The sequence below is a fragment of the Lampetra planeri genome, chromosome 23 (genome assembly GCF_965212315.1).
Source record: "Lampetra planeri chromosome 23, kcLamPlan1.2.h2, whole genome shotgun sequence".
NCBI lineage: Eukaryota > Metazoa > Chordata > Hyperoartia > Petromyzontiformes > Petromyzontidae > Lampetra > Lampetra planeri.
The window spans coordinates 2,895,021-2,921,406 of record NC_136129.1 but is presented as its reverse complement, the minus strand read 5'-3'; the positions used below and the strand labels follow the sequence as shown (position 1 = coordinate 2,921,406).

The following is a 26,386-nucleotide window of genomic DNA, read 5'->3' as shown; positions in this document are numbered from 1 at the left end:
ATGACGTCACCATCGTTCCGCATTGTTCCACCCTCGCGGTGCGCGATGACGTCATTGCGCCGGCCGAGTCTTCATTCACAGAGTCATGACGTCACCCACCGTTCCCGCGCGTTCGAGCGCGCGCCCTCCGTCCCCACGAAGAAATGCGCGATGACGTCACCACGCCCGCACACACAAAAAGCGACCCCCCCCCCCGACGCCGTGACGTCGCCACGCACGCCGCGTCGTGACGTCGCCACGCACGCCGCGTTGAGACGTCACCACGCGCGCACACGCAAAAAAAGCGGGTTCCCCCCCCCCCGCCGGCGCCGTGACGTCACCACGCACGATGCGTGGTGACGTCGCCACGCACGCCACGTGTCTCGCGCGCGCGCGTGCGTGATGACGTCGACCGTGCGCGATGACGCAGACGCGTCAGTGCTGAGCTGGCGAGGCGGAGGAAGAGGAGAAGGCGGTGAACGAGGAGGAGGAGGGAGGAGGTAGGAGGTGGACGAGGAGGTGGACGAGGAGGTGGACGAGGAGCTGAGGAGGACTTTCACTGAACAGCGGCGGCGGCGGCGGCAGCAGCAGCAGCAGCCATGGTTCTGCGCAAGAAGAACAAGAGCCCGCCCGTGCTGAGCCACGAGTTCGTGATTCAGAACCACGCGGACATCGTCTCGTGCGGGGCCATGCTCATCGCGCTGGGTCTGGTGTTCGAGGTGGGTGACGAAGGTGGAGGGCGTAGCGCTTGGTGTGTGGGGGGTGACGAGGTGAGGGGGAGGTGAGAGAGGAGGTATGGCGCGCGCGTGTGTGTGTGTGAGAGAGGAAGAAGCGTGGAGAGACAGGGAGGTGAGTGACGTGGCTTAGTGGTCAATCGCTCGCACGGCTTGGGGGCAGGAGGAGGGGAAGGGATGACCCCATCCAGCAGTGGAGTGGTGATCGTACAGCAACATCTGGTGAGATGTTGACTACCTCGCCTGGTGTGCAGGAGGTCGTGGGTTCGATCCAGACCCTGACGCCTGCCGCTGTATATTTGGAGTTTGCGTGTATTTCCCTCACATCATCATCACGGTGGCTAGGAGATGTTAACTACCTCGCATGGTGTACAGGAGGTCGTGGGTTCGATCCAGACCCTGACGCCTGCTGTTTATTAGGAGTCTGTGTGTCTCGCTCTCTCATCATCATCACGGTGGCTAGGAGATGTTAACTACCTCGCCGGGTGTGCAGGAGGTCGTGGGTTCGATCCAGACCATGACGCCTGCTGCTGTATGTTTGGAGTTTGCGTGTCTCTCTCTCACATCATCATCATCATCACGGTGGCTAGGAGATGTTAACTACCTCGCCTGGTCTACAGGAGGTCGTGGGTTCGATCCAGACCCTGACGCCTGCTGTATATTAGGAGTCTGCGTGTCTCTCTCTCTGTGGGCGCGTGGATTTTTCTCCGGGTCCTCCAGGTTTTCCCCCCCCACCCTCCCTAAACATTTAGAATCAACGTCACGCGTTTAAGAGAGCGTTTGGGCAACTACTTGACATTTCCACATGGGTGATGAGCGAGATACTATATTCATTTACGATCGCCAGTTCGTCTCTTACCTGGGAAAGTAATAAGTATAACCAGTAAAAACAAAGTTTTTCACTATAAATCCTTTATATGCGTGGCGGCTAGAGTCCTCTCGTCCTCTGGCTTGAGATGGCTGCCACCTATGGGTCAGATGATTGCATTGCACCATTAAGCAATTGGTAATTAAATATAATATTTTTGTCCTAAAAAGTGTAACATTTTGGAAAAAAATTTTCACAAACATTAATTGTCACGCACAACGAGTCTGTGTGGAAAATGTCAGCTCGATTGGATCACGGGAAGTGGGTTAAAAAACGACCGAAAGATTTGCACGGTCCAAAGCAAGCAAGCGAACTTAATATAAAGGATTTAAAATAAGTATAACCCGTAAAAACAAAGTTTTTCACTATAAATCCTTTATATGCGTGGCAGCGAACTTAATATAAAGGATTTAAAAATATATTCGCCTGTGGAGGACGCGGGGATCGATCCCGCGACCTTTGGCATGGGAAGCGAGGGCGCTACCAACTGCGCTACTCCGCCACGGCCTGTGGAGGGGTTACGCTCTGGGCTCTTATACTGTGACGTTCAGCCAAAGCCATGAATGAGTTCTATTTGAATATATGTAAAATAAATTTTTTTTGCCTAAAAAGTGTAAAATTTTGGGAATTTTTTTTCACGAACATTAATTGTCTCGCACAACGAGTCTGTTTGGAAAATGTCAGCTCGATTGGATCACGGGAAGTGGGTTAAAAAACGACCGAAAGATTTGCACGGTCGCACGCAAGCAAGCACGCAAGCAAGCACGCAAGCAAGCACGCAAACAAGCGAACTTAATATAAAGGATTTAAAAATATATATATTTACGCGATCTAACCCCCCCAAAAAAACCCCTCTATTATGGATGATATTGGTGTTGGAAGCCTACGTGTTAAACTCACAAAAAATGTTGAATGTAGAATTTGTAGCCAATCACAGAGCCAGGCGATCCGTCCAATGGCAGCGCACCGTTCCTGGGCTGCACGTGGACCACGCACCACGTGGTCTCCTCTTTCCCTCGTGTTCATTAGGGTATAGTAGTAATAATGATAGGTCGTAATGAAATGGCTGAAAACATCCTAAATTAGTAAAAACAACGATGTAGCCAAGGGGAACCTCCCTAACGAAACTCCAGTGCGACTTTCCTGGATGAATAAGTGAATGATGTAGGGTTACTCTGGGATCGGGTTAATGTTTAGGTGTTTTTGGGGAGTCTTGAGTGTAATAGTGGGGGACATATGTTTGGGGTTAAAGTTAGATGTTAAGAGTTTGTGGTGAGAGGATAGGGTTTAATGTTAGGGGTTAGTTTGTGGTTAGAGGATAGGGTTTAATGTTAGTGGTTAGTTTGTGGTTAAAGTTTAGGGTTTAATGTTATGGGTTAGAGGTTAGGGTTTAATGTTAGGGGTTAGTTTGTGGTTAATGGTTAGGGTTTAATGTTAGGGGTTAGAGTATGTGGTTAGAGGTTAGGGGTTAGAGTTTGTGGTTAGAGGATAGGGTTTAATGTTAGGGGTTAGTTTGTGGTTAGAGGATAGGGTTTAATGTTAGGGATTAGAGTTTGTGGTTAGAGGTTAGGGTTTAATGTTAGGGGTTAGTTTGTGGTTAGAGGATAGGGTTTAATGTTAGGGGTTAGTTTGTGGTTAGAGGATAGGGTTTAATGTTAGGGGTTAGAGTTTGTGGTTAATGGTTAGGGTTTAATGTTAGGGGTTAGAGTTTGTGGTTAGAGGATAGGGTTTAATGTTAGGGGTTAGTTTGTGGTTAGAGGATAGGGTTTAATGTTAGGGGTTAGAGTTTGTGGTTAGAGGATAGGGTTTAATGTTAGGGATTAGAGTTTGTGGTTAGAGGATAGGGTTTAATGTTAGGGGTTAGAGTTTGTGGTTAGAGGTTAGGGTTTAATGTTAGGGGTTAGAGTTTGTGGTTAGAGGTTAGGGTTTAATGTTAGGGGTTAGTGTTTGTGGTTAGAGGATAGGGTTTAATGTTAGGGGTTAGTTTGTGGTTAGAGGATATGGTTTAATGTTAGGGATTAGAGTTTGTGGTTAGAGGTTAGGGTTTAATGTTCGGGGTTAGAGTTTGTGGTTAGAGGTTAGGGTTTAATGTTAGGGGTTAGTTTGTGGTTAGAGGATAGGGTTTAATGTTAGGGGTTAGAGTTTGTGGTTAATGGTTAGGGTTTAATGTTAGGGGTTAGTTTGTGGTTAGAGGTTAGGGTTTAATGTTAGGGGTTAGTTTGTGGTTAGAGGATAGGGTTTAATGTTAGGGGTTAGAGTTTGTGGTTAGAGGATAGGGTTTAATGTTAGGGGTTAGAGTTTGTGGTTAGAGGTTAGGGTTTAATGTTACGGGTTAGTGTTTGTGGTTAGAGGATAGGGTTTAATGTTAGGGGTTAGTTTGTGGTTAGAGGATAGGGTTTAATGTTAGGGGTTAGAGTTTGTGGTTAATGGTTAGGGTTTAATGTTAGGGGTTAGTTTGTGGTTAGAGGATAGGGTTTAATGTTGGGGGTTAGAGTTTGTGGTTAATGGTTAGGGTTTAATGTTAGGGGTTAGTTTGTGGTTAGAGGATATGGTTTAATGTTAGGGGTTAGAGTTTGTGGTTAGAGGTTAGGGTTTAATGTTAGGGGTTAGTTTGTGGTTAGAGGATAGGGTTTAATGTTAGTGATTATAGTTTGTGGTTAAAGTTTAGGGTTTAATGTTAGGGGTTAGAGTTTGTGGTTAATGGTTAGGGTTTAATGTTAGTGATTATAGTTTGTGGTTAAAGTTTAGGGTTTAATGTTAGGGGTTAGAGTTTGTGGTTGGGCGTAGAGGTCACGGTTTAATTTTAGGGGTGTGATAAGGTTTGATTCGAGGGCTTAGGGATAATGGTTTGGGTTAGTTGTAGGGTTTAAGGTTAGAGGTTAGGCCGTTAGGGTAAAGATTAGGTTAAGTGTACATCTTTAGGGTTTAGTGTTAGGAGTAAGGGGTAAGGTTTTAGGGACACTGGTTAGGTTTTAACTTTCGGGAGGGTTACAGTTTATGTTAAGGGTTCGAGTTTAGGGTTTAAAGTATGGGGTTAGAGGTTCGGCTTCTGGTAATGTTTTAGTGTCGCGGGTTCGGGTTCATGGGTCAAGGTTAGGTTTAGTATTTTTGGTGACCGTTGAAATTAATGGGTTTAGGGTTCGTGTTATATTGTATTGGCGAATGGGGTTCGAATATTGGAGTTTTTGGTGATGGGGGTAGGCGTTGGGGTGTTCGGTTTGGAGGGTCAGGGGTAGTTGTTTAGGAGTTTGTTTTTAAAGTTAATGCGCTTAGGGTAAGGTTCGTGTGTTAGGGTTTGAGGCCTATGTTAAGGCGTATGGTTGTGGTTTTGAGTTCACGTGAGGGTTTATGATTCTCCAGTCTTGGCCTGCGTCTGTGGGGGTCTTTCATTCTGGGTTCTGGGAGTATGGGAGGGTGGTCTCTGTTTCTGGAGGTCTATCGGGATCTCCCACAGATCCCAGGATGATCAAGAGTGTGCCGTGTGTGTGGAGCCTCTGGTTCTGTGGCAGAGGTCGCAAATGGGTTTTGATTCCTTACCCGTACCCGGCCGCACCAGGGTCGCAAACGGGTACCCGTACCCGGCCGTACCCGTACCCTACCCGTACCCGGCCGGGTACGGGTAGGGTACGGGTATCGGGTACCTGATTGCGACCTCTGGGATGAAGCCATGTTGCAGGCGCGGGTGGGTTGATTCTAGGAACTTGAATTGTGAGAAGAGACAAGACGTTGGGAAATGAGTGACAAACGGTGACTCACCAGTGACTCACGGCCTACCCGTACCCGGGCCGCACCAGGGTCGCAAACGGCCGGGTACGGGTAGCCGGGTATCGGGTAGGGTACGGGTATCGGGTACCCGGTTGCGACCTCTGGTGTGTGTGGAGCCTCTGGTTCTGTGGTCTATCGGGGAGTCTCTTAATTCTGGGGAATCCCCGATTCTGTGGGTACGTGGGTGGGGTATGTCGGGACAGGGTAGGGGGGGGGGGTCCATGGTCCTTGATTCTGGGGTTCGTAGGGAGGGGGGGGGGGCTCTTTGGAGGGGTCCCTGGCAGAGGTCACAACCGGGTACCCGATACCCTACCCGATACCCGGCTACCCGTACCCGGCCGGGTACGGGTACCCGTTTGCGACCTCTGGTCCCTGGTTGTGGCGCTCTGTGGTGTCGCGTTGCGTCGATGAGCGGCGCTTCCTCAAACACTTCCTCCTCGTGGCGACGAGTGGTTGTTGTTGTTGTGTGTGGTGGGGGAGCGGTCACGCAAGAGGTTGTTGTTGTTGTGTGTGGCGGGGGGAGCGGTCACGTGAGTTGTTGTTGTTGTTGTTGTGTGTGGCGGGGGGGGGCGGTCACGTGAGTTGTTGTTGTTGTGTGTGGCGAGGGGAGCCGTCACGCAAGTGGTTGTTGTGTGTGTGGCGGGGGGAGCCGTCACGCAAGTGGTTGTTGTTGTGTGTGTGGCGGGGGGAGCCGTCACGTGAGTTGTTGTTGTTGTGTGTGGCGGGGGGAGCGGTCACGTGAGTTGTTGTTGTGTGTGGCGGGGGAGCGGTCACGTGAGTTGTTGTTGTTGTTGTGTGTGGCGGGGGGAGCGGTCACGTGAGTTGTTGTTGTTGTGTGTGGTGGGGGAGCGGTCACGTGAGTTGTTGTTGTTGTTGTTGTTGTGTGTGGCGGGGGGGGGGGCGGTCACGTGAGTTGTTGTTGTTGTGTGTGGCGGGGGGAGCCGTCACGTGAGTTGTTGTTGTTGTGTGTGGCGGGGGGAGCGGTCACGTGAGTGGTTGTTGTTGTTGTGTGTGGCGGGGGGAGCGGTCACGTGAGTTGTTGTTGTGTGCGGCGGGGGAGCGGTCACGTGAGTTGTTGTTGTGTGTGGCGGGGGGAGCGGTCACGCAAGAGGTTGTTGTTGTTGTTGTGTGTGGCGGGGGAGCGGTCACGTGAGTAGTTGTTGTTGTTGTGTGTGGCGGGGGAGCGGTCACGTGAGTTGTTGTTGTTGTGTGTGGTGGGGGAGCGGTCACGTGAGTTGTTGTTGTGTGTGGCGGGGGGGGGCGGTCACGTGAGTTGTTGTTGTGTGTGGCGGGGGGTGCCGTCACGTGAGGAGTTGTTGTTGTTGTGTGTGGCGGGGGGAGCGGTCACGTGAGTGGTTGTTGTTGTTGTGTGTGGCGGGGGAGCGGCCACGTGAGTTGTTGTTGTTGTGTGTGGCGGGGGGGAGCGGTCACGTGAGTTGTTGTTGTTGTGTGTGGCGGGCGGGGGGGGGGAGCGGTCACGTGAGTGGTTGTTGTGTGTGGCGGGGGGAGGCGGTCACGTGAGTGGTTGTTGTTGTTTTGTTGTTGTTGTGTGTGGCGGCGGGGGGAGGCGGTCACGTGAGTGGTTGTTGTGTGTGGCGGCGGGAGGAGGCGGTCACGTGAGTGGTTGTTGTGTGTGGCGGGGGGAGGCGGTCACGTGAGTGGTTGTTGTTGTTTTGTTGTTGTTGTGTGTGGCGGCGGGGGGAGGCGGTCACGTGAGTGGTTGTTGTGTGTGGCGGCGGGGGGAGGCGGTCACGTGAGTGGTTGTTGTGTGTGGCGGGGGGAGGCGGTCACGTGAGTGGTTGTTGTTGTTTTGTTGTTGTTGTGTGTGGCGGCGGGGGGAGGCGGTCACGTGAGTGGTTGTTGTGTGTGGCGGCGGGGGGAGGCGGTCACGTGAGTGGTTGTAAGCGCACGTGGCCTACGAGCCTGGCCGCCCAGAGTTGCCATTCCCTCGCCCCACGTGGTTCCAGACTCAGTGGCGAGTGCTGCTACAGCATGCACGAGTGTACGTGTCTCTCACTAGCACGGCGGTGCGACATGGGTTCAACAATAACACGCACACGTATCCAAAGCGGTCCCGGCCCAATTCGCACGTGTCGCATTGTTTGTAAGTAGTTAATGTGTGCATGTTGATGCGTTCGGGGGGTGTGCGTAGCATAAGGGGTGGAGGCGTGTGTGTGACATGCAGGGTTGTGTACATGTGGCATGCAGTGTGTACATGTGTGTGTACATGTGTGTGTGGTGTACAGGGTGTGTGTGTGTGTGGTGTACAGGGTGTGTGTGTGTGTGGTGTACAGGGTGTGTGTGTGTGTGTGGTGTACAGGGTGTGTGTGTGTGTGTGGTGTACAGGGTGTGTGTGTGTGGTGTACAGGGTGTGTGTGTGTGGTGTACACGGTGTGTGTGTGTGGTGTACACGGTGTGTGTGTGTGGTGTACAGGGTGTGTGTGTGTGTGGTGTACAGGGTGTGTGTGTGTGGTGTGTACAGGGTGTGTGTGTGTGGTGTGTACAGGGTGTGTGTGTGTGTGGTGTACAGGGTGTGTGTGTGGTGTACAGGGTGTGTGTGTGTGGTGTACACGGTGTGTGTGGTGTACAGGGTGTGTGTGTGTGGTGTACAGGGTGTGTGTGTGTGTGTGTGGTGTACAGGGTGTGTCTGTGGTGTACAAGGTGTGTGTGTGGTGTACAGGGTGTGTATGTGTGTGTGGTGTACAGGGTGTGTGTGTGTGGTGTACAGGGTGTGTGTGTGTGGTGTGTACAGGGTGTGTGTGTGTGTGGTGCACACGGTGTGTGTGGTGTACAGGGTGTGTGTGTGTGGTGTACAGGGTGTGTGTGTGTGTGTGGTGTACAGGGTGTGTCTGTGGTGTACAAGGTGTGTGTGGTGTACAGGGTGTGTGTGTGTGTGGTGTACAGGGTGTGTGTGTGTGTGGTGTACAGGGTGTGTGTGTGTGTGGTGTACAGGGTGTGTGTGTGTGTGGTGTACAGGGTGTGTGTGTGTGTGGTGTACAGGGTGTGTGTGTGTGGTGTACACGGTGTGTGTGGTGTACACGGTGTGTGTGGTGTACAGGGTGTGTGTGTGTGTGTGGTGTGTACAGGGTGTGTGTGTGTGGTGTACAAGGTGTCTGTGTGGTGTACAGGGTGTGTGTGTGTGTGTGGTGTACAGGGTGTGTGTGGTGTACAGGGTGTGTGTGTGTGTGGTGTACGGGGTGTGTGTGTGTGTGGTGTACGGGGTGTGTGTGTGTGTGGTGTACGGGGTGTGTGTGTGTGTGGTGTACGGAGTGTGTGTGTGTGTGGTGTACAGGGTGTGTGTGTGTGGTGTACGGGGTGTGTGTGTGGTGTACAGGGTGTGTGTGTGTGTGGTGTACAGGGTGTGTGTGTGTGTGGTGTACAGGGTGTGTGTGTGTGTGGTGTACAGGGTGTGTGTGTGTGTGGTGTACGGGGTGTGTGTGTGTGTGGTGTACGGGGTGTGTGTGTGTGTGGTGTACGGGGTGTGTGTGTGTGTGGTGTACGGAGTGTGTGTGTGTGTGGTGTACAGGGTGTGTGTGTGTGGTGTACGGGGTGTGTGTGTGGTGTACAGGGTGTGTGTGTGTGTGGTGTACAGGGTGTGTGTGTGTGTGGTGTACAGGGTGTGTGTGTGGTGTACAGGGTGTGTGTGTGTGTGGTGTACAGGGTGTGTGTGTGTGTGGTGTACAGGGTGTGTGTGTGTGGTGTACAGGGTGTGTGTGTGTTTGTGGTGTACAGGGTGTGTGTGTGTTTGTGGTGTACAGGGTGTGTGTGTGTGTGTGGTGTGTACAGGGTGTGTGTGTGTGTGTGGTGTGTACAGGGTGTGTGTGTGTGTGGTGTGTACAGGGTGTGTGTGTGTGTGTGGTGTGTACAGGGTGTGTGTGTGTGTGTGGTGTGTACAGGGTGTGTGTGTGTGTGGTGTACAGGGGTGTGTGTGTGTGTGTGGTGTACAGGGGTGTGTGTGTGTGGTGTACAGGGGTGTGTGTGTGGTGTACAGGGGTGTGTGTGTGTGGTGTACAGGGGTGTGTGTGTGTGGTGTGCAGGGTGCGTATGTGTGGTGTACGTGGTGTGTGTGTGTGTGTGGTGTACGGGGTGTGTGTGGCATGCAGGGTGTCCGTGTGGAATGCAGGGTGTGCGTGTACGTGTGGCATGCAGGGTATACGTATGTGTGTGTGTCATACAAGGTGTGTGTGTATCAGTGTATGGTATACATGGTTGACTACGTACTGTGTGAAAGAAGTTCATGGATGCGTACATGCACGAACCTGGCAACCCAAGTTTGATTCCGGCTTAATACCGGTAAGTTGGCGAATATCTGAACCTGTCTTGGGCCTTCCCTAGGTCGACTTGGCCTTAAAGTGAGTACCTGGTGCCGTGTACAAACATGAGCACTGGGGAGACAAAGACGGCCAGGCGTGGTATTTGCCACATCACCGCCACGTGTGCCGTGCCGGCCTTCATAAGTGCTCGCTAACAGCACTTGCCCTATGTACAGAGTGTGTGTGTGTGTCATGTACAGGGTGTGTGTCTGATGTACAACGGAACATCTTCGCCGGTTAGAAATGGAACATCTTCGCTGGTTAGAAACATTTAGGCTGGTCTGCCTACGATCCATCCTGGGTTTAACCAGGCTGGATTGTTTGAGTAGCTCACAAATCCTTGAAAGATCTGGACAAAGTCCCATCGGTGAGCTTGTCCGGCAGGCAAGGCTGCGTTGGCTGGGTCACATAGCACGCATGCCCAGCTACCGCATGCCTAAACAGCTTTTGTTTGGCCGGATAGAAGGAGCTATATGCGCACGACAGGGGCTAGAGAGGAGACGGGGTGATGTGGTACAAGAGGATGTGGACGTGAATGGACTTGCCGATGACTGGTACCAGCGGTGTCAAGATCGCCTCTGTGGAGGAGACTCGTGAAGGACGCTACTGGGCAGTTGGAGGCAATCGCCCTCCAACAACAACGGAGGGCAGAGGAGCGACGCTCACAACAACGAGCAGAGCGCCGGGTGGCTAAAACAGAGCAAGTTGGTACAGTAGGGGGCACAGATGGTGCATCGGCTAGTCATCTCAGTCAGTCGACCCATGGCACCTGGGTTTGCCCCGTGACCTCCTGCCGGCGGGCGTTAGACACTTCACGTGGCCTCAACGTGCACATGGCCTGGCACAAGCGGCGTGGTGACGTCACCGCCACTTAGTGGCAAATGGCGGTTATTGAATGGCGGTTGTTGATATACAGGGTGCATGTGTGTGTTTGTGTGATGTACAGGGTGTATGTGTGGTACATATATAGGATGTGTGCGTGTGTGTGGGTGTATTGCATCCTGTGTGTTTTTGTGATCGTGAATTTACGCAAATCCACTTCCTCCACTGGCAGTGATGATACAACCACGACCAACATCGTAGCGTTTTTTTTTTGTATGAGTGTGCGCATGTTAGAGGGAGCGGTGGCGCAGCGATTAGCACACCGCACGACCAGCCCCATGCCGCCTGCTCGCCAAATCAAAATTTGCACAAACTCAAAAATTAACAACTTAAAAGAACTAAATTGTTGGGACTTTTGTAAAGCTATCAATGTCTCCTACCCGCAGAGAATGCTCCAGGCAACACTTGCAAACAAACAGTCGGGGTGGGGGACTTGTGTTTATCTACATGTATTATCTGTGCTTACACGTGTCATCACGTGTTTGCGATGTACGTGTCAGTCCACGCTCTTGGACGCCCTTTGCAAAACGACGAGCTGTTTCCATCTCGGTACTGCAGCCGTGCATTCACGGTTAACATCGGTGGCAAGCGACGACCCAATCAGCCCTGTGCCTCTCCCTATCCCAAGCCCGCACCTCCGATTCACGCGTTTGGCTACGTACGGTGCGAATGAAGTTCAACGTACGTACGCGTCGTCCGTGTGCGTGCGTGCGTGTGTGGGGGTAGAGCCGGTGCATCTACCAGTCATCAATCAGCCAATCGGTGGCACCTGGGTTTGTCCCGTGACCTCCTGTCAGCGGCGAGACACTTCACGTGGCCTCAAAGTGCACCTGGCCTGGCACAGGCACCGTGGTGACGTCACCATCACTTAGCGGCGAATGGCGGGTGTTGGTGTAGGTTTGTGGCTCAACTTCAAATCACATACATGTCCACGTCCCCGCCGACGACTCCACCAACCCGCGTTGACCAGCGTGGCGAAGTATGGCCAGGCGACCACTGCGAGCGACACTCTGCTAGCTCTCCTTGCCTTCATCCTGCAATGAAGTGACAGGGTGGTGATGTGTATTACCATCACGTTTGCTTACCCGGGGAAGGTCTCGCCGATTCTCAGGACTCTCTTCTGTTTTATCAGGAGGGTCCTGCCAGGTTTTCGCAGTAGGGTCGGGGGGGGGGGGGGCGGCGATGTAGCCGCTGCTTCTGCTGTTGAGTGTGAAACCCTATTGAGTAATTTGCACGTAATCTTGCAGCATGTTGGGCCACTGGCAGTACCATTGCGGTGGGGTTTATATTTGTTTAGCTGTGGGAGGAGGCTGGAATAACTGGAGAAAACCCATGCCAGAACGGGAAGAGAGAACTCACAAACTCGGCTCGCTCACTCTCGCTCTTGACAGAACCGGTAGAGAACACGCAAACTCCACACACAAACGTCGGGAATTGAACCCAGGGCTTTCTTGCTGAGAGGTGTGGGCGCAAGCACGCGCGCGTGTGTGTATGTGTGTACACATGCATGTGTTGACTCACCTGTCTGGTTCCCACCACACCGGTTGGAGGCGGTTTGAGCTCACGGTCACACGTGTGCTTGTTTGTCTGCGTGCGTGTTCTGTGTGTGTGTGTGTGTTGCGCGTGTGTCTTGTCTGCAGGTGACGGCGAAAGTGGCGGTGGTGTTCATCACGCTGCAGTACAACGTGACTGTGCCCGCCAGCGGTACGTAGGCCCGGGGGGGCACGCGGGGGGGGGGGGGGGGGTGTAGCGGCAGGACATTGTTCGACCACACTCAGTCGACCGCTCGCCCAACCGCTCGCCCAACCGCTCGCCCAACCGCTCGCCCAACAGCTCGCCCATCCTCTCGCCTATCTGCTCACACATCCACTCACTCATCCACTTAAGCAATGGTTGAGCTATATTTTTTTAATTTTTTTGTTTTAATTTTTTTTACCCAGTGAGCTGTACAGCTCTTGGGAAGCGACCTGGCTCTCACAACTCATCGCTCACGGAAGTGGCTTATCACGTGGACATTTATAGCAGCCAAATACTCTCAGCGCACGTTAATTCTAAATGTGAAGGGACAAACCGGAGGAGCTGGAGAAAATCCACGTGACCACGGGGAGACAGTGAGAGAACACGCAAGCTCCAAATATACAGCAGCAGGCACGTCAGGGTCGGGATCAAACCCACGCCCTCCTGTGTACCAGAAGAGGTAGTTAACATCTCCTAGCCACCGTGATGATGATGAGAGAGAGAGAGACACGCAAACTCCAAATATACAGCAGGCACATCAGCGTTGGGATCAAACCCACGCCCTCCTGTGTACCAGAAGAGGTAGTTAACATCTCCTAGCCACCGTGATGATGATGAGAGAGAGAGAACCTGCAAACTCCAAATATACAGCATGCACATCAGCGTTGGGATCAAACCCACGCCCTCCTGTGTACCAGAAGAGGTAGTTAACATCTCCTAGCCACCGTGATGATGATGAGAGAGAGAGAACCTGCAAACTCCAAATATACAGCATGCACATCAGCGTTGGGATCAAACCCACGCCCTCCTGTGTACCAGGCGAGGTAGTTAACATCTCGCCACCGTGGTGCCCTGCTCATCTGCTCGCTCATCCTCTTGCCTATCCGCTCCTCTCACCCATCTACTAGCTCATCCACTTACCAATTCGCTTACCTACTCATCCGCTGACTCATCTGTTCACTCAACTGCTCACTAATCCATTTATTCAATCGCTCACCAACCTATCCGCTCACCCAACCTCCATCCATCCATCCGCTCTATAATTTGCTCACTCATCTGCTTGCCATCTGCTTATTCATCCACTTACCCAATTGCTCACCAACTCTTCCGCTCTGAAACTGTTCACCCAACCAATCACTCAACAGTTCACCCTTCCGCTCGTTCATCCACTCGCCAAACTACTGACCCAACCGCAAATATGTGATCGATCAAACCTCGCGACCAACGCTGCACGGGTGGGGAGGCTTTAATCTCGCAGTGGATAAGCCGGAATCGGGAAGTGAGAGTCGGTGTTGTTACGACGATGGTTATGGTGGTTGTGCTTTGGTGATTAGTGCATCGGTGTGTGTGCACACGCCCAGAGGGGGCAGGAGGAACGGGAATTTCTCCGTGAGTTGGTGGTGTTCTAATTATGCCAATGATGATGATGGTGGAGCTATTGTGATGGTTGTGGTAGTGTAATGATGACGACGAATGATGATGATTGTGGTGGTGGTTGTGGTGATTGTGCGTCGATGTGTGTGCACACGCCCACAGGGGGCAGGAGGAACGGGAATTTCTCCGTGAGTTGGTGGTGTTCTAATTATGCCAATGATGATGATGGTGGAGCTATTGTGATGGTGGTGGTGTAATGGCGACGACGAATGATGATGATGATTGTGGTGGTGGTTGTGGTGATTGTGCGTCGGTGTGTGTGCACGCGCCCAGAGGGAGCAGGAGGAACGGAAATGCGTACTTGAGTTGGTGGTGTTGTCATGATGACGACGACGACGACGACGATTGTGGTGGTGGTGGCGGTTGTGCGTTCTTGTCGTGCGTGCGTCCCCAGAGGGGCAGGAGGAGCGCGTCCTGTACCAGTACGGGCCCAAGGACGCGGCAGCGGCGCTCTTCTACGCGCTGCTCGTCATCGTGTGCCACGCCGTGCTGCAGGAGTACGGCCTCGACGTACGTGCTCACGCGGTCGCTCCTCGCTCGCTCGCTCGTTCGCTTGAACAGTCTCCTGCGGTGTCGCTCGCTCAATAAATCACTCGCTCACTCAGTCGCTCGCTCACTCAGTCAGTCGCTTGGTCAATAAGTCACTCGGTCGCTCGCTCGTTCGCTTGATCAGTCGCCTGTGCACTCACTCGGTCACTTGCTCAATAAATCACTCGCTCACTCAGTCGGTCGCTTGAACAGTCACCTGCGGTGTCGCTCGGTCGCTTGCTCAATAAATCGCTCGCTCACTCAGTCGCTTGCGCACTCACTTAGTCGCTTGGTCAATAAGTCGCTCGCTCACTCAGTCGCTCGCTCACTCAGTCGGTCGCTTGGTCAATAAGTCACTCACTCACTCAGTCGCTCGCTCGTTCGCTTGATCAGTCGCCTGCGCACTCACTCGGTTGCTTGCTCAAGAAATCACTCAATCAGTCGCTCGCTCGTTCGCTTGATCAGTCGCTTGCGCACTCACTCAGTCGCTTGTGCACTCACTCAGTCGCTCGCTCAATCGCTCGCTCCTTCACTCAATCCCTTGGTCATTCACTCACAGACCCAGGCACTCTCTTGCTGTCTTGCTCAACTCATTCATTCGCTTGCTCAATTGTTTAGTCACCCGCGCACTTGTTTGCTTACCAACTTGCTCACTCGGTTAATCACTCAGTCGCTCATTCTTTCAGTCACCGACTCGTTCACTCGTTTGCCCAATCACTCATTCACTCACTCGCTCACCCAATCAGTCGTTACACTCTGTCGTCACTCACCGAGTCGCTCGCTTGTTCACTTGATTCTCACACTCGCACACTCGCTCTCTCATGCCCGTGATGGTTTTTGGTGGCGCGCTGTGGTAGCGGTGGCGGTGGCGGCGATGGAGTTTGTATGTTGGGGGAGTGGTGGCGCAGCGGTTAGCGCGCCGCGTTATGAACCCGGCGACCAGAGTTTGATTCCTGCTAAAGGCCACCAACACCAGTGAGGATTATCTGGACGGTCCTGGGACTCCCCGAGGTTGACTTAGCCTAAAATTAGTACCTGGTGCAGTGTGTCGGTAAACATCGCCTCAAGGGAGACAAATGCAGCCCGGCGTGGTGCTGGCCACCCACCCCCTCGCGTGCCGTGCCGGCCTTAATAGGTGCTCGCTAACAGCACTTGCCCCAACAGTCTGTTAAGGCTACATGGGGAGTCTTTGTCTTTGAGGGTGGTGATTGTGGTGGTGGTGGTGATGGCGGTGGTGGTGATGGCCGTAATGGTCATGATGATAATGGTCGTGTTGGTCGTGATGGTGGTGATGGTGGTCATGTTGGTCGTGATGTTGGTGGTGGTGATGGTCGTGATGGTCATCATGACGATGATGGTGGTGATGGTTGTGATGGGCATCATGACGATGGTGATGTTGGTGGTGGTGATGGTGGTGATGTTGGTGGTGGTGATGGTCGTGATGTTGGTGGTATTGGTCGTGATGGTCATCATGACGATGATGGTGGTGATGGTCGTGTTGGTTGTGGTGTTGGTGTTGGTGGTTGTGATGGTCATCATGACGATGGTGATGTTGGTGGTGGTGATGGTGGTGATGTTGGTGGTGGTGATGGTCGTGATGTTGGTGGTGGTGATGGTGGTCGTGTTGGTCGTGATGTTGGTGGTGGTGATGGTGGTTGTGTTGGTGGTGGTGATGGTGGTGATGTTGGTGGTGGTGATGGTCGTGATGTTGGTGGTGGTGATGGTGGTTGTGTTGGTGGTGGTGATGGTGGTGATGTTGGTGGTGGTGATGGTCGTGATGTTGGTGGTGGTGATGGTGGTTGTGTTGGTGGTGGTGATGGTGGTGATGTTGGTGGTGGTGATGGTCGTGATGTTGGTGGTGGTGATGGTGGTCGTGTTGGTCGTGATGTTGGTGGTGGTGATGGTGGTTGTGTTGGTGGTGGTGATGGTGGTTGTGTTGGTGGTGGTGATGTTGGTGGTGGTGATGGTGGTGGTGATGGTCGTGATGTTGGTGGTGGTGATGGTGGTCGTGTTGGTGGTGATGTTGGTGGTGATGTTGGTGGTGGTGTTGGTCGTGATGTTGGTGGTGGTGATGGTGGTTGTGCTGGTGGTGTAGAGGCTCAACCGGCGGTTGCACCTCTCCAAGACGAAGCACAGCAAGTTCAACGAGTCCGGGCAGCTCGCCGCCTTCTACCTCGTCTCCGTCGGCTGGGCGGCCTACATCCTCCTGCCCGTACGTCACAGCCTCGCCCTTGCCTGGGTTCCATTCCAGACACGGGCTCCACTCGCTCTCTCTCTCTCACGCTGCGTGCGTGCGTGCGAGTGTGTGCGTGCGTGGAGTTTGCGTCTCGTAGTTTAGTGGTAGTTAATTTATGTCGATCTGGTAATTTCTGGAGTTGGAGGCGCTGCTGCTGAACCTGGAGCTTGCCACTAAGAGGTGGGAACTTACCATCAGCCCCACCAAAACTGAGCACCTGCCTGGGTATTTTGTACCATCGGACACTCCAACCCCACAACTCCCAATTGGTGATGGGGCAGTTGTGGAGAGAGTGGAGAGTTTCTCATACCTGGGCAGTGTGCTCATGACCGGCTCCGGTTTGACAGCAGAGGTCTCACTCCGAATCAGTCGAGCGGCAATATCTTTTCATTGGTTGCGTAAAGCTGTATGGAAGCTACCTGGTCTGTTGCTCCACACGAAGCTTCAGGTCTTCTCGGCCACGGTTATTCCCTCCCTGCTCTACGCTTGCGAAACGTGGACCCCCCTAATGGAACATCTTCGCCGGTTATAAACATTTAGGCTGGCCTGCCTATGACCAATCCAGGGTTTAACTAGGCTGGATTGTGTGAGGAGCTCACATATCCTTAAAAGATCTGGACAAAGTCCCATCTGTGAGCTCCTGCGGCAGGCAAGGCTGCGTTGGCTGGGTCATGTAGTCCGCATGCCCAGCCACCGCATGCCGAAACAGCTTTTGTTCGGCCGGATTGAGAGGGGCTAAACGGGCGCGGCACGGGCTAGAGAAGAGATGGAGTGATGTGGTACAGGAGGATGTGGAGCTGAGTGGACTTGCCAATGACTGGTACCAGCGGTGTCAAGATCGGCCTTTGTGGAGGAGGCTCGTGAAGGACGCTACTGGGCAGTTGGAGGCAGTCGCCCTCCAACAACAACGGAGGGGAGAGGAGCGACGCTCACAACAACGAGCGGTGCGCCGGGCGGCTAAACGACAGCAAGTTGGCACAGTAGGGGGCACAGGTGGTGCATCAGCCAGTCGTCTCAGTCATTCGACCCATAGCACCTGGGTCTGCCCCGTGACCTCGTGCCAGCAGGCGTTCGACACTTCACGTGGCCTCAACGTGCACATCGCCTGGCACAAGCATTGTGGTGACGTCACCGCCACCTAGTTGCGAATGGCGGTTGTTGTTGTTGTTGGAGTTTGTGTGTTGAATGCTGGCGGAGGGACGGCTGAGCCAAAGTTCACAGGAGTGGTTGCCACGGTCGTAGTGACAGAATGTCAAAGGGCAGGCTCCGCGTCGGTCACTCTTTCGGTCACTCACTCACTCGCTGTCATTCGCTCACTCATTCTCGCTCACTCGCTTGGTCACTCACTCCCTTGGCGAGTCTCTCGGTCACTCGCTCACCTCACTCTCTCCGTCACTCACTCACTCACTCTCTCCGTCACTCACTCACTCACTCGCACACTCACCCTCCTCTCTGTCACCTACCCACACTGGCAGTCACTCACACAGCACACATTCAAGAGTGTGCCAAATAAAATTCCCTCTAGCCAGCGGTGGTATGAGCAAGCGATTGCAGGGGCTACGCCTTTGCCTTGCTGATGGGGTGCTGTGGTTGGTGACAAACCGTGTGTGTGTGTGCACGCACGCGTGTAGTGTAGCGGTTACCACGCGGCACTACGAACCCAGCGACCCGAGTTCAATTCCCACTCTCGGCAAACAGCGGTGACGATTATCTGAACCGGTCCTGGGCCTCCCCTAGGTCGACTCTGCCTCCTGTGAGTTCCTGGTGCGGTGTGTAAACATCGCCACTGGGGAGACAAAGGCGGCCCGGGGCGTGGTGCTGGCCACCCACCCCCTCGTGTGCCGCGCCGGCCTTCGTGGGCACCACTCGCTATAACAGCACTTGCCCCGGCGGTCCGTTCGGGCTATATACAGGCGATCGTTGTCTTCGTGCATGCGTGTCTGCGTGTCGTTCCAGGAGAATGACGTGACCCGCCCCGCCAGCCTGTGGGAGGGCTACCCGCACACGGAGATGCCGTGAGTGCCCACGCGGGGTTCACCGTGGCCGTGTCGGAGACACCGAGGCGGCAGCCGACAGGGTGCTGGGTTCCGGTCGAGGTTTCTTTGGTTTCTCAAGAGACCCATGGCCTCGCGTAGAGACCCGTGTTCTCGCGTGGAGACCCGTGGACTCGCGTAGACCCGTCTTGCTGTGTGTGCATGTGTTTGTGTGCGTGCGTGCGTTTCTGCTGCTCAGGTTCCTTGTGAAGTTTTTCTTCATCGGGCAGCTGGCCTACTGGCTGCACGCCATCCCTGAGCTTTACTTCCAGAAGATCAAGAAGGTGAGCGCATGCACCAACACCACCGCCACCACCACCCTCCCGATTCCACCCCCATTCGTAACTGAACTAAACCTTATTTTGTTTCACCGGGGAAGGCTCTTTGTCAGAAGCGTCCTGACCTTCACGAATGATAGCTCAACAGAGTGGCTTGTCGATCATCACGTGGACATTCATGGCAACTAAATAGTTGAAACGCGAGACGTTGATTCTAAACGTGGAGGGAAAAACCGGAGGGCCCGGAGGAAAAAATCCATGTGACCACGGGGAGATCAAATCTACAGCAGCAGGCGTCAGGGTCGGGATCGAACCTACGACCTCCTGCATACCAGGCGAGGTAGTTAACATCTCCTAGCCACCGTGATGATGATGATGAGAGAGAGACATGCAAACGCCAAATATACAGCAGCAGGCGTCAGGGTCGGGATGAAACCCACGACCTCCTGCACACCATGCGAGGTAGTTAACATCTCGCTACCGCAGCGCGACGCCAGGCATCTCTAGAAGGGGCCTATCGGCTCAACGCGCACCCCAAGCATCCCCATGTCTCAAGTGTTGGACCGAGGGCGGTAGGCCCCGTAGTTTTGACGGGAGTGCTCTTGCCAATGGCAACATCTGGTAACACGACGACCATTTGTCGGAACGAGCCCTGGTTCTGCTGGACGTAGACCCAGAACGGGCCCAGAGTTTGCTTACCGAACGCTGCACACTGCTGCTGCTGCTGCTGCGGCTGGTTAGTGTTGGTCTGGAAGGCCACTAGGCCCCCGTGGACTAGCACGCGGCGACGTGTAGAGGCTGTTCTCCTTCAACGTGGTTGTAAGTTGCGTTTCTGAGGCGCACCGCGTTATGGAAAAATCGCGTTGCGATGAATGATATAGTGTGAAGCACAGTCCGCGACAACGCATGTGAGATGCTTATGCAGGCCGGGCAAAGGCCTGGGGTGCGCGGGTAGCGTTCGAGCAGCTCCCGGTAGCGTCTCCCAGTGCCTTGCGCGACGCTACGCCGAGGCAGCGGTACGACCGCTGATTCCTACTTATATACACGAGGACTTTTGTCTTGGAATTTCTCTCACTCGATACAGCCATCGTGCTGTGACGGTTCCACCTGAAGACGGAAGCTTGCGTTGCCTCCGAAACGTCGTGATTTATTTTATTTTATTTTTATTTAACTTTCATTCATTTTAATTTTCTTTTTACCTACCTACGTGACTTTACCGAAAAAAAAAAAACCGTAAGAATATGATTCCTACTCGCGCGGCGCAGTTCCGTGCACTCGATGGCGTTCCTCCTCCAAGACGTCTGCGCAGCGTGGTAGTGCCGGGGGGGCTACTACCACCTCCAGTTCGGCATCTCGGGGGGCGGCCTCTTTCCGCCGGAAGTGGCGCCGGGGGCAGCAGCGAGAGCCCCACTTGTGCTCGCCGCAGAGAACAGGAGCAAACACGAGCGCAGGCGACGATAGCTGGCGCCAACCTGTCGCCACCCCCCACCCACCCCCCCCCCCCCTCCCGCACGGCCTTGTGGGAGCCTCGATCGCGTAACCAGGGGTTTTCCTGCCACGCTCCAGCCCTAGAGGCCTTCCGCACTGCGCCGGGTCTTTCAGCCGTGTTTTCCAAATCACTCCAAACCCCCCTCCCCCTTCCGCCTTCCCAACTAAAGATTCACGTTCCTTTTTTTTTTCCCTACGTAACTTTACCGAAAAAACCTAAGAATACGAATCCTTGCAGTCACGAAAGCTTCAAATCTAGAATTAAAGATTGACGATGAGTGGACGAAGGGTTCGTCCGCTACACCCCCACACACGGGGCGGTGGGGTACGGGGGAGGTGAGGTGGGGGGTGGGGTAGAGGGGGTGGGGTACGGGGGAGGTGAGGTGGGGGGTGGGGTAGAGGGGGTGGGGTACGGGGGAGGTGAGGTGGGGGGTGGGGTAGAGGGGGTGGGGTACGGGGGAGGTGAGGTGGGGGGTGGGGTAGGGGGGGTGGGGTAGGGGGGGTCGTTAGACCCCAGTCGATGCCCAACCAGCACTATCTTATGATGGAAGATCGAAGGTCCTTGGCCTACTCTTTCACGCCGCGTCTTCTTGTGTTATGCAGCGATCGTGTCGTCATGATGCAGGTTATATCGCGATCGAGTCTCGTGAATTAAGATTTTTTTTCCATGACGGTTATACCATGATCGTGTCGTTATGACGAAGATGATACCATGATTGTATACTTACAATAAAGATTATACTGTGGTAGTATCATTCTCATGAAGATTATGCCATGATCCTGTTGTTATAATGAAGATTGTACCGTGATCGTGTCGGTAGAGATGCTCGCCAACTGCACTTGCCCCAGCAGTCTGTGAAAAGGCTACGCGGGGGATCTTTCTCTTTGTGTGTTGCCGCAGGAGGATATGGCGCGGCAAATCCAGTACATCTCACTCTACCTGATCCACATCGCAGCTGCCTACGTGCTCTCGTACGTACACAAGCTCTCAGACAAAGCTCCCCCGCAGAGCCTATGTGGGCTGTTTGGGGCAAGTTCCTGTTCGCGAGCGCCTATGAAGGCCGGCACGGCGCAACTACTCGTGGGGTGGGGGGGTGGTGGCGTTGTGAACAGCACCAAGCACTCCCGGCCGCCTTTGTCTCCCCAATACCGATGATTACGCACTGCACCAGGTATTTAAGGCAGAGTCGACCTTGGGGAGGCCCAGGATCGGTTCAGATATTCGCCACCGATGTTGGTCGTGGCCGGGAATGAAATCCAGATCCAGCAGGTTCGTAGCACAGGACCGCTGCACCCCACCCCTCCGTGTGCACGCCGGCACTCACCGGCACACACACACACACACATTGACACTCTTACACCCAGTTGAGTAGTGTGCCGGTAACTTTTCTGCAGTTACATTGTGTGGCATTGGCTGTGGTAAGGAAACTCGGCGGAAACCCGCGCATAACAGGCGGAGGGAACGCGCACACTCCACTCTGCCCAACAATCGCCCGCACTCATCCACTCGCCCGCTCACTCACGCTCTTGCGCACTCCGCAGAACGGGGAGAGAACGTGCAGACTCCACGCAGCAAATGTTACCGATGTCGGGAACCCGAACCCAGGCCCTTGTTGCTGTGAGGCGCGAGCATTGGATCCCCGCCACCATCACCACCACCGCTTGCTCCCCACGTCCACGATATCAACGCCGGCCATGCCGAGCAGCGTCCACACCGTCTGCCTCTTAGCCGAGTGTCTGTCAGTCTGTCCGGCCATCCGTCCATGTGTCTGCGTGTGTGTGTACCTCTGCGTAAAAGATCCCGGAAAACAAAGACAAAGATCCCCCGTATAGCCCTAACAGACTGTAGGGGCAAGTTAGCGAGCACCTATGAAGGCCGGCACGGCACACGAGGGGGCGGGTGGCCAGCACCACGCGCGGCCGCCTTTGTCTCTCTAGCGGCGATATTTACACACCGCACCAGGTACTCATTTGAGGCTGAGTCGACCTAGGGGAGGCCAAGGAATGGTTCAGATAATCGTCACTGGTGTTGGCCGTGAGCGGGAATCGAACCCGGGTCGCCGGGTTTATAGCGCAGCGCGCTAACCGCTACACAAGTGTGTGTGAGAAACACATACACACACTTACACACTCACACACTCGGTCACTTACATACACACCGAAACACTCGTGCACTGACGCACATTGGCTTGCATACACACTGAAACGCTCACAGTCACTTACACACTCGCACAGTCGCTTACATACACACCGAGACACTCATGCACACGTGCACTCACACACACACACACGCCCATTCATTCACACGGTCACTTACGCACGCACACGTTCATTCCCGTACACACGCGTCACGTTGTTGTTGTGTCTGTAACGACCGGCCGAGTGGGCCGCTTGGCTCCACGACGATCACAATGCGTGCGACGCCAGTGTATGATCACACGTTCGTGTGGGGTGGGGGTTGTGCTATGTTGAGTGGGCGCTGCGTGCGCGTTTCGTGTTGTGTTATGCTGTGGGCGCGCTGTGTGGGGTGCGTCACGTTGAGTGGTGCGCTGTGTGTGTGGTGCGCTGTGCGTGTGCTGTGTCACGTTGAAGTGGTGCGCTGTGTGTGTGGTGCGCTGTGCGTGTGCTGTGTCACGTTGAAGTGGTGCGCTGTGTGTGTGGTGCGCTGTGCGTGTGCTGTGTCATGCTGAGTGGTGTGCTGTGTGTGTGGTGCGCTGTGTGTGTGCTGTGTCATGCTGAGTGGTGTGCCATGTTGAGTGGTGCGCTGTGTGTGTGGTGTGCTGTGCGTGTGCCATGTTGAGTGGTGCGCTGTGTGTGTGTGCCATGTTGAGTGGTGCGCTGTGTGTGTGTGCCATGTTGAGTGGTGCGCTGTGCGTGTGCCATGTTGAGTGGTGCGCTGTGTGTGTGCCATGTTGAGTGGTGCGCTGTGTGTGTGTCATGTTGAGTGGTGCGCTGTGCGTGTGCCATGTTGAGTGGTGCGCTGTGTGTGTGCCATGTTGAGTGGTGCGCTGTGTGTGTGCCATGTTGAGTGGTGCGCTGTGTGTGTGCCATGTTGAGTGGTGCGCTGTGTGTGTGCCATGTTGAGTGGTGCGCTGTGCGTGTGCCATGTTGAGTGGTGCGCTGTGTGTGTGCCATGTTGAGTGGTGCGCTGTGTGTGTGCCATGTTGAGTGGTGCGCTGTGCGTGTGCCATGTTGAGTGGTGCGCTGTGTGTGTGCCATGTTGAGTGGTGCGCTGTGTGTGTGCCATGTTGAGTGGTGCGCTGTGTGTGTGCCATGTTGAGTGGTGCGCTGTGTGTGTGCCATGTTGAGTGGTGCGCTGTGCGTGTGCCATGTTGAGTGGTGCGCTGTGTGTGTGCCATGTTGAGTGGTGCGCTGTGTGTGTGCCATGTTGAGTGGTGCGCTGTGTGTGTGCCATGTTGAGTGGTGCGCTGTGCGTGTGCCATGTTGAGTGGTGCGCTGTGTGTGTGCCATGTTGAGTGGTGCGCTGTGCGTGTGCCATGTTGAGTGGTGCGCTGTGCGTGTGCCATGTTGAGTGGTGCGCTGTGTGTGTGCCATGTTGAGTGGTGCGCTGTGCGTGTGCCATGTTGAGTGGTGCGCTGTGTGTGTGCCATGTTGAGTGGTGCGCTGTGTGTGTGCCATGTTGAGTGGTGCGCTGTGTGTGTGCCATGTTGAGTGGTGCGCTGTGTGTGTGCCATGTTGAGTGGTGCGCTGTGCGTGTGCCATGTTGAGTGGTGCGCTGTGTGTGTGCCATGTTGAGTGGTGCGCTGTGTGTGTGCCATGTTGAGTGGTGCGCTGTGTGTGTGCCATGTTGAGTGGTGCGCTGTGTGTGTGCCATGTTGAGTGGTGCGCTGTGTGTGTGTCATGTTGAGTGGTGCGCTGTGTGTGTGCCATGTTGAGTGGTGCGCTGTGTGTGTGCCATGTTGAGTGGTGCGCTGTGTGTGTGCCATGTTGAGTGGTGCGCTGTGTGTGTGCCATGTTGAGTGGTGAGCTGTGTGCGTGTGCCATGTTGAGTGGTGCGCTGTGTGTGTGCCATGTTGAGTGGTGCGCTGTGTGTGTGCCATGTTGAGTGGTGCGCTGTGTGTGTGCCATGTTGAGTGGTGCGCTGTGTGCGTGGTGCGCTGTGTGTGTGCCATGTTGAGTGGTGAGCTGTGTGTGTGCCATGTTGAGTGGTGCGCTGTGTGCGTGGTGCGCTGTGTGTGTGCCATGTTGAGTGGTGCGCTGTGTGTGTGTGCCATGTTGAGTGGTGCGCTGTGCGTGTGGTGCGCTGTGTGTGTGTGCCATGTTGAGTGGTGCGCTGTGCGTGTGGTGCGCTGTGTGTGTGTGCCATGTTGAGTGGTGAGCTGTGTGTGTGGTGCGCTGTGTGTGTGTGCCATGTTGAGTGGTGCGCTGTGCGTGTGGTGCGCTGTGTGTGTGTGCCATGTTGAGTGGTGCGCTGTGTGCGTGGTGCGCTGTGTGTGTGTGCCATGTTGAGTGGTGCGCTGTGCGTGTGGTGCGCTGTGTGTGTGTGCCATGTTGAGTGGTGCGCTGTGCGTGTGGTGCGCTGTGTGTGTGTGCCATGTTGAGTGGTGAGCTGTGTGTGTGGTGCGCTGTGTGTGTGTGCCATGTTGAGTGGTGCGCTGTGCGTGTGGTGCGCTGTGTGTGTGTGCCATGTTGAGTGGTGAGCTGTGTGTGTGGTGCGCTGTGTGTGTGTGCCATGTTGAGTGGTGCGCTGTGCGTGTGGTGCGCTGTGTGTGTGTGCCATGTTGAGTGGTGCGCTGTGTGTGTGTGCCATGTTGAGTGGTGCGCTGTGTGTGTGGTGCGCTGTGTGTGTGCCATGTTGAGTGGTGCGCTGTGTGTGTGCCATGTTGAGTGGTGCGCTGTGTGTGTGCCATGTTGAGTGGTGCGCTGTGCGTGTGGTGCGCTGTGTGTGTGCCATGTTGAGTGGTGCGCTGTGTGTGTGCCATGTTGAGTGGTGCGCTGTGTGTGTGCCATGTTGAGTGGTGCGCTGTGTGTGTGGTGCGCTGTGCGTGTGGTGCGCTGTGTGTGTGCCATGTTGAGTGGTGCGCTGTGTGCGTGGTGCGCTGTGTGTGTGGTGCGCTGTGCGTGTGGTGCGCTGTGCGTGTGGTGCGCTGTGTGTGTGCCATGTTGAGTGGTGCGCTGTGTGCGTGGTGCGCTGTGTGTGTGGTGCGCTGTGTGTGTGCCATGTTGAGTGGTGCGCTGTGTGCGTGGTGCGCTGTGTGTGTGGTGCGCTGTGCGTGTGGTGCGCTGTGCGTGTGGTGCGCTGTGTGTGTGCCATGTTGAGTGGTGCGCTGTGTGCGTGGTGCGCTGTGTGTGTGGTGCGCTGTGCGTGTGGTGCGCTGTGTGTGTGTGCCATGTTGAGTGGTGCGCTGTGTGCGTGGTGCGCTGTGCGTGTGGTGCGCTGTGTGTGTGGTGTGTCACGTTGTGTGGTGGCCGTGTGGCTCTCAGGCTATGGCGGCTGGGGCTGGTGCTGCTGCTGCTGCACTACGCGGTGGAGCTCGTGTTCCACACGGCGCGCATCCTCTCCTTCTACACGGAGCGCGTGCGCAGACTGTGAGCACGCGCACACAGTCGCACACGCACGCACACACACACTCGCTCACTCACACACTCATACACTCACACAGCACACACACTCGCTCACTCACACACACGCTCACTCACACACACGCTCACTCACACACACGCTCACTCACACACACGTGCACAAAACATGCAATACACGCATGCCCCATGTCCCCCCATGCCTCCCCGTGTTTCCATGTGTCCTCATGGCTGTATTGCCCTCTGTGTCACCACTCCCCCCCCCCCCCCCCCTCGTGGCAGGTTCACGGTGTGGGCCGTGCTGTTCGTGGTGGCGCGCCTCGCCACGCTCACCCTCACCGTCCTCACCGTGTGGTTCGGACTCGCGCGCTCGCTCCCCCAGGGGCTCGACCTGGCGACCGGCAACTTCAACACGGTCACCGTGCGGTACGCGGCGTGAGCACGCACGCACGCATGGGACACGCACGCACACGCACACACGCACACACACACACACACGTGGGGCACGCACACACAGCACGCGCGCACACACACACACGTGGGGCACGCACACACATGCAGCACGCGCGC

At 54.8% G+C, this 26,386-nt stretch overlaps 1 protein-coding gene across 1 annotated transcript in view; it reads left to right on the top strand.

Moving 5' to 3' along the window:
- The first annotated feature begins 401 nt into the window (after positions 1 to 401).
- The window catches only part of LOC144726235 (translocating chain-associated membrane protein 1-like), a 31,470-nt gene continuing 5,485 nt past the window's right edge, over positions 402 to 26,386 (top strand). The window contains exons 1-9 of the mRNA XM_078604770.1: positions 402 to 698; positions 12,182 to 12,245; positions 14,107 to 14,222; positions 16,336 to 16,452; positions 18,433 to 18,491; positions 18,709 to 18,793; positions 21,177 to 21,247; positions 25,721 to 25,825; positions 26,099 to 26,242. Coding sequence (XP_078460896.1) covers positions 579 to 698; positions 12,182 to 12,245; positions 14,107 to 14,222; positions 16,336 to 16,452; positions 18,433 to 18,491; positions 18,709 to 18,793; positions 21,177 to 21,247; positions 25,721 to 25,825; positions 26,099 to 26,242 — 881 coding nt within the window. The 5' untranslated portion in view covers positions 402 to 578. The remainder of the gene's footprint in view (positions 699 to 12,181; positions 12,246 to 14,106; positions 14,223 to 16,335; positions 16,453 to 18,432; positions 18,492 to 18,708; positions 18,794 to 21,176; positions 21,248 to 25,720; positions 25,826 to 26,098; positions 26,243 to 26,386) is intronic.